The sequence below is a fragment of the Pristis pectinata genome, chromosome 3 (genome assembly GCF_009764475.1).
Source record: "Pristis pectinata isolate sPriPec2 chromosome 3, sPriPec2.1.pri, whole genome shotgun sequence".
In the NCBI taxonomy this organism is placed as follows: Eukaryota; Metazoa; Chordata; class Chondrichthyes; order Rhinopristiformes; family Pristidae; genus Pristis; species Pristis pectinata.
The window spans coordinates 17,389,432-17,405,768 of NC_067407.1; the positions used below are offsets into that span (position 1 = coordinate 17,389,432).

Consider the following 16,337-nt stretch of genomic DNA (forward strand, 5'->3'; position numbering starts at 1 on the left):
TAGAAACATAGAAACATAGAAAACCCAAGGCACAATTCAGGGCCTTCGGCCCACAAAGCTGTGCCGAACATGTCCCTACCTTAGAAATTACTAGGCTTACCCATAACCCTCTATTTTTCTCAGCTCCACGTACCTATCTAACAGTCTCTTAAAAGACCCTATCATATCCGCCTCCACCACCGTTGCCGGCAGCCCATTCCACGCACCACTCTCTGAGTAAAAAACTTACCCCTGACATCTCCTCTATACCTACTCCCCAGCACCTTAAACCTATATCCTCTTGTGACCACCATTTCAGCCCTGGGGAAAAGCCTCTTATCATCTTATATAGCTCTGTCAGGTCCACCCTCATCCTTCGTCACTCCAAGGAGAAAAGGCCGAGTTCCCTCAACCTGCTTTCATAAGGCATGCTCCGCATTCCAGGCAGCATCCTTGTAAATATCCCCTGCACCCTTTCTGTGGCTTCCACATCCTTCCTGTAGTGAGGTGACCAGAACTGAGCACAGTACTCCAAGTGGGGTCTGACCAGGGTCCTATATAGCTGCAACATTACCTCTCAGCTCCTAAATTCAATTCCACGATTGATGAAGGACAATACACCATATGCCTTCTTAACCACAGAGTCAACCTGTGCAGCTGCTTTGAGCGTCCTATGGACTTGGACCCCAAGATCCCTCTGATCCTCCACACTGCCAAGAGTCCTACCATTAATACTATATTCTGCCATCATATTTGACCTACCAAAATTAACCACTTCATACTTATCTGGGTTGAACTGCATTTGCCACTTCTCAGCCCAACTTTGCATCCTATGTCCCTCTGTAACCTCTGACAGCCCTCTATACTATCCACAACACCTCCAACCTTTGTATCATCCGCAAACTTACTAAACCCATCCCTCCACTTCCTCATCCAGGTCGTTTATAAAAATCACAAAGAGTAAGGGTCCCAGTACAGATCCCTGAGGTACACCACTGGTCACCGACCTCCATGCAGAATACAACCCTTCAACAACTACTCTTTGCCTTCTGTGGGCCAGCCAGTTTTGGATCCACATTGTAAAGTCCCCTTGGATCCCATGCCTCCTTACTTCCTCAATAAGCCTTGCATGGGGTACCTTATCAAATGCCTTGCTGAAATCCATATACACTACATCTACTGCTCTCCCTTCACCGATGTCTCCCTTCATTCTGTGAACTCTTCCTCACTGATCATGCCACATCTTAGATTGGCATGAGGCCATTTCCATCATGGGACTCGACTGAAGCAGACAATCACCTGGGGAGTCTCCACATGCACTGGAGGTTGCTGAGTCGCCTATGCCCTGCATTTTCCCTTGCCCCCATCGTGCCCTTTAATGCAGCTGTGGCTGCTATGGTAACAGTTCCTTCAAGGTCTGATGTGCTTCCCAGTGATTAGTTTGGCAAAGATGTAGTGGTTGGCAGCTTCTTCTGATGAGATCTACACAGGTCCAGGGTTAGCACAATTCTGGATGTAAACCCCCACAGTGCTTTCTTTAGTGTATTTATGTCCAGTTTCAATTTTTTTTTGTGTGGGGGCAACCAACATGTGCTTACAGAATTAAAGGGCTTGCATCCCTTTTCTAGGCAACAGTTCCTACCTTTTTGAAAATCTCATTACATTTCTACTTTTGCTTCAAACTGATCACTGAATATTGTATTTTTAGATGGACAGCAGCAGAGATTTCCTCTAGTCTAGTCAACATCACCACCAGGAACAAAATAATACAGAATGATGGGCTTGATCATTCTTCTCATTTATCTCCTTTTATTGAATGACAGAGGGGTAAACTGGATGAGGCACTCACTCTAGAAATCTGGTCCAGAACCTGTGAAATGCACCCTCTGAGAGCAGCTGAAATCAAATGTCCACAATGACAGGATTTTAATCTGGGTTCATAGGACTCAATTGCTATTCTGTTGTTAAAAAAATCTCTTTAAAATGACAGGGCTGACAAGTCAGTGCTGAGAAACTAATAATGGGGCGATGGATTGACCTGCTTCAAGGAGCACCAAAGAGATTGAAATCTGTGCCTACTGCAGGACTGAGACAAATTTGGTGATTCTACAGGCAACCCATAGGTGGCTTCAAAGAGCTGCACTTAAACCAACACTGGAGAGAAACTGTCTTATAATACCCTACCTTTGTAGATAATTAGTCTTTCATATTTATCACCAACATTTCTCAAGATTTGTATAAATCTTTCACCTGCTAGGAATGCTAAAAGGTATGCGTTCAGACTATTATAACATCAGCTCATCCTTCATTTTTCTGTGTTAAGTTGCTATCTTTAAACAATTATAATATTGTTTTGGCCAAATCAGATACGAGAGTTGCTTTAAATGCATATGAACTGAGCTCACCCTGTACACTGGCTTTGGGCATCCTTTCAATAACATTGATCTGCTAACACCTTCAAAGTGGATCACTTTCCGGTGAAATGTGCCTCCCTATAACCCAACTAAGCCTTAACAGTTTCAGGAGCGGGGTAGGTTAAATGACCAGAGTAAAACGAAAGCAACTTCCTGCAACCAATAAAAGAAGAAACATTTGGACTGAGATCTTGGGGCTATCTTTTTGAGGTGTAGGCTGGGTTAACGGTGAAAACATTATGGTTTATGTGGCTATTGCAGTAAAAAAAATTGCTCATCATTTATTTATGATCCAAAAATGATTTTCATTGTTCTCTCTGTCATGGTTAAAAGCATCTGAAATATTTCTGTGCTTATCCCTTCTGGCATCTTTTGTCAGTCTCCTTACATTTGTGGATGAGGGGTGAAAAGCCTGTTTCAGGAAGGCTGTCCCAAATGGCTGTAGTCACTGTCACAGTGTCTATCCACGTTAACTTTATTTGAAGGGGGAAGAGGGGAATAAATATGGAAGGATGGGTGTGCAGCTATGTGGGTGGATGGAAGGTGTGAGAAAACCCATAAAACACCAGCACAGCTAGTAGAACTGCTGTCTCACGTCACCCAGGTTCAATCTTAACTCTGGTGCTATCTGTATGGAGTTTATACATTCTCTCTGGGATGATGTGGGTTTCCTCCAGGTGCCTGGGTTTCCTCCTTCATCCCAAAGATGTGCAGGTTGGTAGGTGAATTGGCCTCTGTAAATTGCCCTTAGTGTCTAGACATGTGGTAGAATCTAGGGGAGAATTAAAATGGAATTAATGTAGGATTACAGTACACTACAGCACCAGTGACCCAGGTTCAATTCCGGCTGCTGTCTGTAAGGAGTTTGTACGTTCTCCCCATGTCTGTGTGGGTTTCCTCCGGGTGCTCCGGTTTCCTCCCACATTCCAAAGATGTACAGGTTAGGAAGTTGTGAGCATGCTATGTTGGCGCTGGAAGTGTGGTGACACTTGCGGGCTGCCCCCAGAACACTCTATGCAAAAGATGCATTTTACTGTGTGTTTCGATGTACATGTGACTAATAAAGATATCTTATTACAGTAAATGGTTGATAGTCAGTATGGTCTTGGAGGGCTGAAGGGCCTGTTTCCATGCTCTATCTCTCTGACTCTTGTGGAAGCACAACAATGTACAACCAGAATAATCAACCATCTTGACATGGTGCCTTGGTATCTGTTCTGATCAAAAGCAAGTCTCTATTGAACAATTTCTAACCTTAAAGGTTTCTTGAATGATTGTCAGTTGCTCCCTACCGCAGAGTGTTGCCCTAAAAGGCAGGCAGTGTGTGTAAATCAATGTTCAGCGGGTGAAAATGTCAATGAGAACTTATCAGCAGCACTTGTAAAGCAGTGAGGAAAAATTAACTCGACTTTAATTTTGCATGCCTTGCAAAGAATCATGTGGTTACACCATTCCTTGAAGAAACAAGTCAAATAATTAAATCCAAACCCTTGTCTTACACTCCCATAGTCAGCCTTCAAATAATATCTCATGCTGAGAGTCCAATCAAATGACAAGTAAATGGTTAGGGCAATATTAAGTCAAACGAAAGGCATTTATTTTCTGTACTATGTAGTGTGTGAATGTTGGCTGCTTTAGTTGGCACACTGCATACTCCTGGTGCATGTGCATTGTTTCAGATGTGTGACACTTAACCTACCGCTCCTTCTATGTGATTCCCTTGTGAAAGGAGTGAGTATATTGGATGGCTGCAGGATTTAAATGACAGTCTGCTGGGAATCCTCTGGCTGTGCCCTGCATGCGATTTAGCTACAACCAAGTCTCTGGTGACTGATTGTTCCTGCTGCTTTTAAGAGCCTTTCTCTCCTGCCTGATGTGCCAGATGTTTTTTGGCTGAAAGGGCAACAGTTTCTTAATCTGTGTGTCAGCTGAGTCCTTCCAACTCCGTGGTTGTGAAGCAGTTTCACCACACTACAAAACACACAATTCTACAGCAATTATGCCGTCTTCAAGGAAATTTCAGGTGCCTAATCGTTCAGCTGCAATACACTGTTGATAAAAGGGATTAATTTTATAGGTGAAATAGTGTGGGAGAGAAAGCTTATATTTTAATCTTCAGACTGGAGGGAGCAAAATGAACAACTTATGGAACTTTAACAGTAAAAACACTCAAAATATTTCACAACAGCGTAACAACATAAAAATATTAAGAATGCTTAAAAAAAAAGGAGCTGCTAGGATGGGCAATAAATAGCTAGACAGTCAAAGATCCTGCCTGCTAGCCACTGGTAAAGTGAAGGGGGAAAAGGAGGTGAGGCCTTCAGTTGGGGTGGCAAAGGGTTTACAAACATTGTGAGGCTGGAAAGGGTCTCAGAGACGGTGTTCTGGCCATAGAAGGATTTGAACAAGGGCATGTGAAAGTTTAAATTGAGGTTTTGCTGGATTATAACAAGTGCACATCAACAAGTGCAGGGATACAGCGATTTAGCACCAGTTAGGATGCAGATATTTTGATGTTTGATTGGAATCAGATCTGGAGGTAAAGCGTGAGTATTGGAGTATCAGACGGCATGGAATGGGACGGACATGGCAAGGTTTTTAAACTTGGAAGTAGGAGCTCTTACGATGGAGAGCAAATGGAGATGGAAGCTTAGGTCAGGATCAAATAAAAAACAAAGTTGGTGTTTGATTTGACCCTGTGGTTCAATCTGAGGGAGACCAGTGAGTGCTTCTGATCAGTAGTAGGGAAAGGAATTAACACAGAAACTCAAAGGCAATGGTCTTCCCAATGTTTAAGTGGGAGAATTTTCCAGTTACCCACGACTGGGTGCTGGACAAGGAGGATGTGAAGAAAATCATTTTTAGACAAAGAATAGTTATGATCCAGAGTCTACTGCCTCCAAGGATGATGGACATAGTCATTAAGTGCTTTCTGGAAGTAACTTGATAAACACTCGAGTAAACATTATTTGCAGGCTAGCAAATAAGGGTCGAGAAATGGAACTGACCTAATTGTTATATGAGAAGCTCAAAGGGCCAAATGGCCTCTTTCAGTATTGTAACCAGTACTGTGAAAGTACGGATACAATGGAACTGTTGAGAAAGATCCTGATGAAATAGAGTTGGACATCAACAGAGGATTTTACACTGGTTTGTCAGGGATTCCAGGGATGAGAAGGCAGAGGAGCAAGGGTTGCTGGTGGCTTCATGCATTCCTTCTCTTTCAACAAACGTAACAATAGTGTGAGACATACATTAAAAGCACAAGGTTCATTGAGCCAGATGAATCTGCATTTTCTTTAACTTGTTTGTGGGATGGTGTCAAGGCAAGACTAGCAAGTTACGTCTGTCTCCAAGAGCTATTTAGAAGGTGGTGGTGAGCTACCTTCACAAACTTCTGCAGTCTTTCTGGTGAAGATATCCCCATAGTGCTGCTGGGCAAGGAGTTCCGACATTTAGACCTAGTGACTATGAAAGATGAAGATGTATATTCAAGTCTGTAAAGTGTGCAGTGGCATTCCCGTGTCTGCTGACCCTTTCCTTCTAAGTACTAAATACTGCAGATTTGGAAGCTGCTGTCAAGAAGCTAATGCATCATTTACAAATTGCTACAATTTCAGAACTGACAAAAACACAATCAATTGTAATGCAAAGTGCAGCTGCAATTCCTTCAGGAAAAAGGCACAAGTTATCAAAGAAAAGATAAGTAGCTGTCTCTGACAAAGTATTCCTACAATGTAAAGGCATGGAAGGACTCAATGCCTTTGTTGGGGGTATGGTGGCCTTCACTATCATTGGTTGTTTATTGCAGAGAGTTAACAATTTTTGCATTGGGTCCTGAACTAGGAGGTATGCCTCAGTTTCAGCTGCCTTGTCAAGATTGTGTATAAGTCCTTTAAAGGAGTTGAGCAGAAATTTTAAATTTGACTACTTTATATTTTTTAAGAGAGGCAGTTAATTTTAAACAGATGCACAATATGCACATGCAGACACATTGATAATGTACTTAATGAATACTGGGTAGAAGTATTCATGTTGCTCCTGCCCCCTTTATCCAACCAGCCCCCATGCATGCTCCTGTCCTCAGTGACATTCATTGAGCCATGCATTGATGCCTGGAATAATAGTTGTTTATTATTCCACACTTCCAATAATGTCCTTTTCTATCTTCCATGCAATTTAGCCGTAAGGGACTAATTCCTATGCACAGAAGCAAAATAAATTCCACAGCATTTGTTTCTGCCACTATTTTGCTGCCTAATTTACATGTTCCAGTTCTTAAAAGTGCATTATATTGGCTTAACTTTGAGTAAAATATTCATGTTTCTATTTGACCGTGCAGCTGGAGACCTCTTAAACTCACATTTTGCTAATCTTTATTAATCAATGTTTGAATGTTAAGAATCTTCACATCGTCACTAAACATGAGTAATTAGTGTGTTAGCAGTTTTAATTGACAGCAAGCTCCATTTGGTCAAGCCTATTTGTTTTTTCAGTGAAGAAAACAATGAAAGAAAAGTGGTGCTAAATACCTATTTTGAAGAAAGCAAATTACAACCTCATAAGATTAAACAAGTCAGATGGAAGTTTCTGAAGAAAGTGGTGAAAGTACCAGAAATGAAAGTTTATAGTTTCCTCAAAACGTGAACTGGTGGGTGTGTTTCTCCAGAAGAGGAAAAGCTTAAGTGTAAGGTAACAATCTATCAGACTACTAAAGGTTTGGTTGGGTCTACCCAGAGATGATTCCACATGTGGGGTTAGTTCAAAACTAGGGTTCATGGATAAAGGATAGCCACTGATAAATCCAATAGCAAATCAGGATAAATTCCTTTCCTCGGTGGTTAAATGTGGAATTCACAACCAAATGGAGTGGTTGAGGTGAGTGGGAAAAAGATGCAGTTTATGGGAATCTAGCTAAGTCCATGAGGGAGAAAAACATATGGTATTACCTTGATGGGTGAAGTGAAGTAAACAGAAGAAAGTACATGTGGAGCATAAATCTCACATGACCAGTCAAAACAAATGGAATTTTTCTTCATAGTAAATTCTGTGTGGTTCTGGTAATTATTGTGAATGAAAATGTCTAAACTTGGTCTTGGAATGCCCCAGATTCATTTGTGGGTTTAGAAACGGGACTATTTAGAGTGAACTGTTCTCAGCTAATGTGGTAGGAGGGGTGTTTCTCTTCGCAGTAGTGTCTTGGGCTAGAGAGCAAAAAACACTGGCTAGAATTGCTATTCACGATAACAATCCAATATATGTAGTTACACACAAAGCGCTGAAGGCACTTGGTAGGTCAGGCAGTATCTATGGAGGGAAGTGGACAGTCGACATTTTGGGTCAATTGCCTTCATCTGGACTGGTAACCTTCACTGTAGGTTAATGAGAATTGCCCATGAAAACATGGTGGTAAGCCACCTTAAACTGCTGCAGTCCTTCCAGTGAAGGTGCTCCGACACTGCTGCTGGGGAAAGAGTTCTAAGATTTAGACCAAGCAGTGATGGTGTGTGACTTGGGGAAGAACCTGCAGGCAGTGTTCCCATGCGACTTGCTGCCCTTGTCCTTCTTAGCAGTAGAGGTTGCTGATTTGTTGGGTGCTGTTGGAACTGCATTAGGTGAGTAACTGCAATGCATTGTATAGATGGTACACTCGGTAGCCACTGGGCACTGATAATAGATGGATGAATGTTCAGGGTGGCTGATGGGGTTCCAATTGAGGGGCTACTGTGTCCTGTATGGTGTTGGCCTTCTTGCTAGTTGTTGAAATGTATTTATTCAGACAAGTGTATTCCATTATGCTTCTGACTTGAACCTTGTAAGTTTGAGGTGTCAGAAGGTGAGTCACTCACTGTAGATTACACAGCTTCTGGGCTGCTCTTGTAGCCACAATATTGTGGCTGGTCCAGTTGAGTTTCTGTCGAATGGTGGTCCCAGGATGTTAATGGAGGAGGTTATGGCAATGGTAATGAGATCAAATGTGAAGGTTTAGATGGTTAGGCTCTTTATTGTTGGAGATGGCCATTGGCTAGCACTTCTGAGGTGTGAAGTATACTTGGTATATATCAGCTGATGACTGAATGTTGTCTAGCTATCTGCAAGCATGGGCTGTTTCATTTGCTGAAGAGTTACAATTGGAATTGAACATTGTGCAATCATAGGCAAACAACCCCACTTCTAACTTTATGACCTCCTATACTGACATCTTCAGATTAGGATGATTGACCCCCAACAACTGTAACAATTCTCCTTTGAGTGAGGTATGACTCCAACCAATCAAGTGATGTCCCTTTGGTGGTCAATGGCATCAGTTTTACCTGGGCACCTTGATGACACACTCGCTCAAAAGCTGCTTTGGTGTCAAGGCAGACATTCTCACCTCACCTTTGAAATTCAGCTGTTTGGTCCATGTTCGACCAAGGCTTTGAAGTCTGGAAATCCTCAATCCAGCTAAAGCTCAAAATGGGCAACAGTAAGCGGTGTTGCTGGTATGTACTGTTTTTATATGTAGAACCTCACATATAAAGACCAGTTCTGGAAGTCTATTTATGGCTTTAGCATCATGGCCTATCATGCTAGCATACTGAGACAGAAGGAAGAATTTCTCCTTTAGAAAATAATATTGGAGCAGGTGAGTAAAATTCTATATGCCCTTAAATAAAATTAATAGCTTTTGCATGATTGCACAGATTAAACCAGCAGAAAAACAGTATTTCTATTTTTTCAATCATAAAGGAAATGTTAAACTAACAGACTAATAGCTGTATTGCCTAATTATAAAACTACATCTTGAAATCCCAGTCTCAACTGATATTCACATTAAAATTCTCATGGGGATCAAATGTACTGGTCTCTGGTGGGCCATCTGGACACCAAGACTACACTGAAATTGAAGTTGTCATTGGCAGCTGTGATGTATCCTGCTTCCTGACTGTACAGAATCGTGGCAGTATCGATAGAGTAGTTTCATTTAGGAAAGGATTATCAATGAAAACTCAGACATTCTGATCAAAGTCATCTACAGTTAAGACATAACAATGTACTTGTAGTCTCATTTTTAACTTAAACATTTGGAATGGTCTTCATCCTAATCTTCTCACAACGAGCAGATTTACCTGGCTTTAGTATGTATCCATGTTTCATACTTTCTGGTAAATTATTTGTGCCCTTGAATGAAATAAGTCCAGCTGATGGATGCAAATTATCTTCAATGCTATGACAGCGAAACCTACAGCATTAACTCTGCCACTTTCTAAGTTATTAGCTCTCAGCACCATATTGTCTAAAACTAAATATCAGTATGTTCATGAATGGGTAAAATAAGAGGCAGATGTGACAGAATTCAATTAACTGCACCACGACTGAATATATATTCTTCAACAGCTTCCAAACTATTTTTTCAGAAATACATTCAATAAAGAAAACATATTTTAAATGCTCAATCATTAACTGTAGGCCCACTTATCATATAAGCCTCAGAACACTCTCTCTAATCTCCTACCTCATTCCTGAACAATGTACGGATTGTGATCTTCACAGCTAAAGCTGAAGACTTCATAAAGACATGATAATAATACCCCAAGGCAAACCATGCTAAAGGAATCAGCTGTTTCCACTTTATTTCTTCTTCAAAAAATCTGAATGTGTTATGCAAAAGGTCACCTGTAATTTTTCTTCAATAGGGAATAAAAGTGATAAAGAATAAAAATCATTCTGTCTGTGAAATTAATCCACACATATTCTCTGCCAAAGGTGCTGATAAATCCTTAATATAGACGGACATTGTTACCAAACCATATTGTCCTTAGTACCAAACTCAAAGGAAAGATTACACTTGGGTTTCAATTTAATGCTGTAAGATAACAGTTTCATGCTTGGGTTATAGCAGGAATGCAAAGACGTTAAGTCGGATCGTTCAATTTTGCTTGCTAGACCATGATCATCAATGCACCAGGTCATGCGAGCTCACGTTTGCACTCCACCACACCATCCCTGCAGCTGCACTACCCTCTGCAGCCCTGCAGGTCTGGCTGTGCTTGAGAATTTGCTGCTGCAGCCATCCTGTGGTCCACAAATGGTCTCTAGGCTTCAGGTGGTGGAATCAGAGGTTCCTCATTCTGAATGCCCTAATGGCCTTTTGGCAAAAGGCCTTTTCAACTGCTTCTATACCATTCTGAGAATCAGAAACATTTAAAAATAACTTGAAATATAAAAAATTGAACATTTAAAGGTATTTGTCTGCTGTAAATTAATTGAAAGCATTAATATTAATTAAAATGAAGAAATAAAACCAAACCACTCACTTTTTCCATCCAGATCAGTGACTCTATTCAAATGAATGAATCCACGTCTTCAATGCTGAATCCAACAGTGTGTACAAGATCAGATGCAATGGCATCTGATCTCCAGTGTGCTCTATACCTCCCCCCTGCAAAGTGCAGGCTAGGAGGTCAGGGCATGCTGACCTGTGTGAAGCACCTTGCCAGCAGTCCCCTTTTGCCTATTTCAACCCAATATTTAACTTCCAGTGTGCATGATACAAATCTATCAAAGCTAACTTAAATACCAGCTGAACCAATTCTCACAAAGACTAGATTTTTTTTTTAAAAAGCAAAGTTTAAATATTTTTTCTATCCTACTAACTTTGGTTGTTTGCTTTCCTGTTCTGTAAACACCATACAGTTCAAACATAACTCTTCTTAAAAAAAACCAGCAGCGTTTAGACGTGCTTTGAATTTAAAAGCTACAGAGAACAGTTAGCAGATAGAGATAGTAAAGAATTACATTCTAGTCACACCCACCTTTCCTAATTTTCCTTTCTCTGTTTTGTCTCCTTTCCTGTTCCCTGAGGACTGGAGTGATTGATAGCCTAATCCAATGATTGTATTACAGCAGCCTCATCTTGGAATGTTTCCTTATCATTAGCAGTTACCCTATGGTTAAATTCACAGCTCACTGCTTGATGCAGCCCCTGAGATTTAAAGGTCTGGCCTTTAGAAAATATTTAAAATAAAATTGAAATCTTGGCAATACTAAGATCTTCGTACTTTCTGAAGTCATTTTTAAAATTAATTTGATGTACAGTACACAGGTCCCATGTAAATCTATAATATGACCAGCTGTGTTAACAACTAACTGAAACGTGCTGCTACATTAAGAAGCAACTAGCTGGGACGGTGAAATAAAGTAAATATATTTGACTTTTTTATATGTTGACTAAGAGCAATATTTATTCTCAAAGAGGGAAGCAGACAACATGGCTCCAATTCACTGATTTAAATCACTGCCCATCTTGAGACAGTCAGAGAGTGCGGAGGTGCCCTGAATGCAGCTGGAGCTCCCAAGTGCAAAATTATGCATCTCATAAACTTCTATTCTGTGGAAATGTCAAGCTATGGCTGTGTGGTACTTCAAAACCAGCACTTGGCATTTTCCGCTGTCTACCCTTCTGTCATCCAGTAAACATGAACATTGAAGATTTGTGTAGAGCAGGTAACAACAAGCTTGTGATCTATTATCATAGCTTTTAACCTCATTAACAACTATCAGTTGATGGACTGAGGAGGTGGACAGGCAATAAACATTGTCAAATAACTAAATTAACTGTTTTTCCATTTCATTTCCACTAACTAATTTTACAATAAAAACCCAATGTTTGATTTCTAATACCATTTCAAGCAGGAGAGTGATCAATATAATTTGGTTTCGTTTCTGCGTGACTTAATCCTGAAATGCAACTTGACGACCTCCTATCAAGAACAAAAAATTGATCATCAAAAAGCACACATGGCAGGCAAATGATAAAAAGGAAAAGAGAAATGAATGCACAAGCTGGGAATCTACAATAAAATGTGCACTGTTTAAAGAAAAAGGAAATAATGGCTAACTTATTGCTTTGACAAGTTGATAGCTCTAAGAAGTTGCAAATTACTTTCAAGTACTTTTGCATTAAGAAGTAATTTTTTATCATTCATTTTGTCCATTCTTTAAAATTACTTGTTATGACCGCTTTTGCATTTAGTTAGTTGCTACTTTACCCAAATGAATACAGACTCTATTCATTTATCTGAATGTAAATGAGAGCAATGGTTAAAAGAAGTGTACCAGAAGCAAATCCAATTAGGTGCAAGGTATTAGCATTTTAACTGTATTTAAAAAAAATATCGAAACGTAGTGCAGATTCCACTTAAGGTGAAGTTTGTGGTTTGTATTTCTAAAGTGAGTGTTAATGAAATCCTGAAAAGAGAAACTGTGCTAATACAAATTTCTACAATGGCTTTGAGGTACTTCCTTTGATTGTTCCGTGAATTCTCCCCACCCACCTTACTGAAGCATTATGCCAATAAAAGAAATAGCTATTGGAAGAGCTTTCACACTGAACCTTGTCCATCTGTCAATATGATTAGCTATGTTGACCAGCAAAATCAAGGTGTCTTGAAAGGGAGTTGATATTATGGATTGCCACCGTTTTGTCTATAGTCTCAGAGGAAACACTATACAGTGGTGAAGGCAATGCTTACCAGACACACCACCATATGTGGTTCGCTTGTCTCTACCAACGGCAGGCACAGGTGTACCATCTGCAAGTACCCCTATCAGCCCAGAGACTGTGTTGATTGCTGTAACACCATCTGCACCACCTGTGAGAAAATACAGCAGTTATTTAAATTTCAATCTACAGAATAATAACTTTTGATTTGGATTGCAATGTAATAGCTAGAGAATAGATGACAAGAGTCATTTCAAAGTTAGTGACACAGACATTAGCAAAATGACAGGTACCATAATCAAATGAAAGGTGTGTGTTTTTAATTGAAAATTTAATCTATTTGAAAATTAATGTAAAAGGACAATGGAAAAAAGATTCAAAGAAATAATTATTCTCAAGTAGAATTTTGAATCTCTTTGCATCCAGTTCTCACTGCCAGTTTCTTACCTTCCTGAGCTGCCATCGCTACGTTTACAATGTCGGTGACGTTCGGGGTCAACTTGGCAAAGAACGGAATCTTAACAGCTTGTCGTACCCAGCGGCAGATGTTTTGCACCAGCTTTGGATCCTGTTCAAATGGGTCAGTTACAGAGCTAGATGAGAAACTAATCTGATAAAGCTGTGCACAGAGACAGGCATAGCTTCATGCTGCCAGTCTGACTGCACTGTGTGCGACATTGAAGGGACTGCAACCATCTCATTATTTGATCCTCAGATCACAGCAATAAACAGCAGAGCCGTAATAATATCATCTAATGCAATTGCATTTCCTTGTCTACTGAGTAAGCTGAATGAATCAGCCTCCATTATAGCAGTAATAGCATTACTTGACTACTGTAGCTAATACTGATTGGGAAAGGTGATTACAATGAATTATCCATTGAAGTATTGAAGCTAAAGTTATTAATAAACTTCTTTTCTTATGAATAAAGACAATATAATCACTAATACTAAATCTGCTTTTTTTCACTTGCTCATTACTGCTCCTCTGCTTTCTTGAAAGATTGGATTCACTTTTTTGTTACAATTCATTACCTTTAAACATTCACCCAAGTTAGATTAATTACACATAGAGTGTGGTCAGTCTATGCTGCTGTGGGTTGAGTGGAGATTGGCAGTTAAGTGGGGTTCTGGGTGGCTGGAGCAAAGTCAGCCAGTTTTGTCTCTGTTGTCTTTTAGCAGTGAGATGATAGCGGCATTGTGATTAATTTATAAGACTAGTAATCTACCATCTGGGATAAAATTCTAGATATAGGAGTGGTAATGCAGTGGCATAGACAATAGAGCTGCTGCCTTACAGCTCCAGCAAACCGGGTTCAGTCCTGGTCTCAGGGGCTATCTGTGTGGAGTTGGCACGTTCTCTCTATGACCATGTAGGTTTCCTCCATGTGTTCCTGTTTCTTCCCACATTCCAAAGATGTGTGGGTTGTTAGGTTAATTGGCTCCTAGTATGTAGGTGAGTGGTAGAATCTGGGGGAGCTGATGAGAGTGAGGGGAGAAGTAAAAAGAAATGGGATTACTGTAGGATTAGTGGAAATGGGTGACTGAAGGTCAGCATGGACTTGGTGGGCTGAATGGCCTATTTCTTTGCTCTACCTCACCATGACTCTATAAGTTCAAGCCCCTCCATGACAGCTCAGGAGCTGGAATTTGGTTAATTTAACCTATCTAGTGTATAAATGTCAGTAACAGTGACCACAAAACTAATGGGTTGTCATGAAAACCTGTTCAAGTCACCACTGTCCTCAGGCAAGGCAGTCTGCTGCCTTTATCTGGCTTAATCTGTGTGTGAATCCAGACCTAAAGAATCTGGTTGACTCTTGACTGCCTTCTAAAATGACTAATGACGTCAGTCATTCAATACAAGAGAATTTGAGTACAAGCAATAAATATTGGCCAGCAATGTTATGAACCATAAATGAATAAAATCAAACGTAGGTAGTCCATGATCCAATTGATTGGTGATACAGCTTGAGCAGCTGAATGGCTTGTGGTTCCTAAACACATCATGAAATAGTCATCAAGAGCAGGGACCCTAAGTGGTTTGCAAACCCCTTTCTCAACTAGCTAGGGTCAACAAACCCGGTACAAAATGACTTTAAATTCAAGGTCCTACAAAAGGGTCACATTGAAACAATGCAGGACTTGCACCAAATGGTGCTGGTGGCAAGGCACGGGTAAGATTACATTGGTGAGTTACAGGCCTCTGAAACAACTCGCTGGTTGAGATTGGGTCTGAATTCAATTGGCTTTGATATTGGCTGAAGTCTTCAGGTGGGAGCAGAGGAGACACTGTTGGGAGAGCATGAATTCTGACCAACAACAGGTTAGAGTTTTAATGGAAAACACAAGCAGTGATAAGTTCTCCACCAAGGTTTTTTGAACATCTCTCAAAACCACGACTTCTTCCACCAAGAAGGACAAGCCCAGCAGATGCAGCAAGATGTATCAGGTTCAGCCTGACTTTGGGTGCTGTCCGAGCGGAGTTTAAATGTTCTCCCGGTGAACTCATGGGTTTCTCCTGGGTGCCCCAGTTTCCTCCCACATCCCAAAGATGTGCTGTTTGGTAGATGATAGTTACTGTAAACTATCCCCAGTGTTGAAGGGTGATGGAGGACCAGGGTGGAGTTGAAAGGCACATGATAGAGAATGGGTTGAAGGGAATTAAATTGCAGGGAAGGTGATTGATGGTTTTGCTCTGATAATTGAATCGAAGGGTCAAGTTTCCTTCTTCTATATTATGGGAAATATGAGAAAGGTGGGTGGGAACACCATTATTTTCAGGTTCCCATCCAAGCTATGAACCATTGTGAATTGGAAATATATTGCTGTTTCTTCATCATTCGGTCAAAATCCTGGAACTCCCCACTCAGCTTCACTGTGGAAATATCTACTGCCTTCTCAAGGGCAATTAAGGATGCTGGCCTTGCCAGTGATGGCCCTAACTTATAAACAAATAATCAAAATAAAATTGCAGAGTGAAATTTGAAATTGGTATTAAATCCACAATTTGCCAAAACAATAAGCACTACTACAGTATTAGGCTTGTGCCCTTGACAATTATATTGTGTCATGACCAATATGGCTTGCTGCACAATGCATGTGCACACTGCATGCAATGAACTATATTGGGTTGTTTCACAGAACACTGCACAATGAACCTTGTAGTGAAAATGTCTGTTGTTCACTTGTGAAATCAACTGTCTTCATTCCCATGGCAGGAATATCCTTTCAAAGTTACTGGGATTTTCATAAACTTGTAATAAATACATCAGAATAGGAGTAGGTTGCAAAGCCTATTGACCCTCTATTATTAGATAGTAGCTGACATGTAGCTCAATTCCATTTATCTGCCTTGGCTTCATATCTCTTGAAGCTATCACCAATAAAAATGCATCAATCTCAGTTTTGAAAATTTAGATTAATCCAGCCCCCTGGTCATATCCATGAAAATTTGG

The 16,337-nt window shown here is 40.5% G+C and overlaps 1 protein-coding gene across 8 annotated transcripts in view; it reads right to left on the reverse strand.

Annotated features, from left to right (window-relative positions):
• Window positions 1–16,337, reverse strand: part of LOC127568515 (dihydropyrimidine dehydrogenase [NADP(+)]-like) — a 581,379-nt gene that overhangs the window by 102,482 nt on the left and 462,560 nt on the right. For all 8 annotated transcript variants that reach the window (XM_052012359.1, XM_052012358.1, XM_052012364.1 and 5 more), the window contains 2 exons: window positions 13,327–13,447; window positions 12,911–13,030 (listed from right to left, as the gene is read on the reverse strand). In XM_052012359.1, the coding sequence (XP_051868319.1) occupies window positions 12,911–13,030; window positions 13,327–13,447 (241 nt within the window). The remainder of the gene's footprint in view (window positions 1–12,910; window positions 13,031–13,326; window positions 13,448–16,337) is intronic.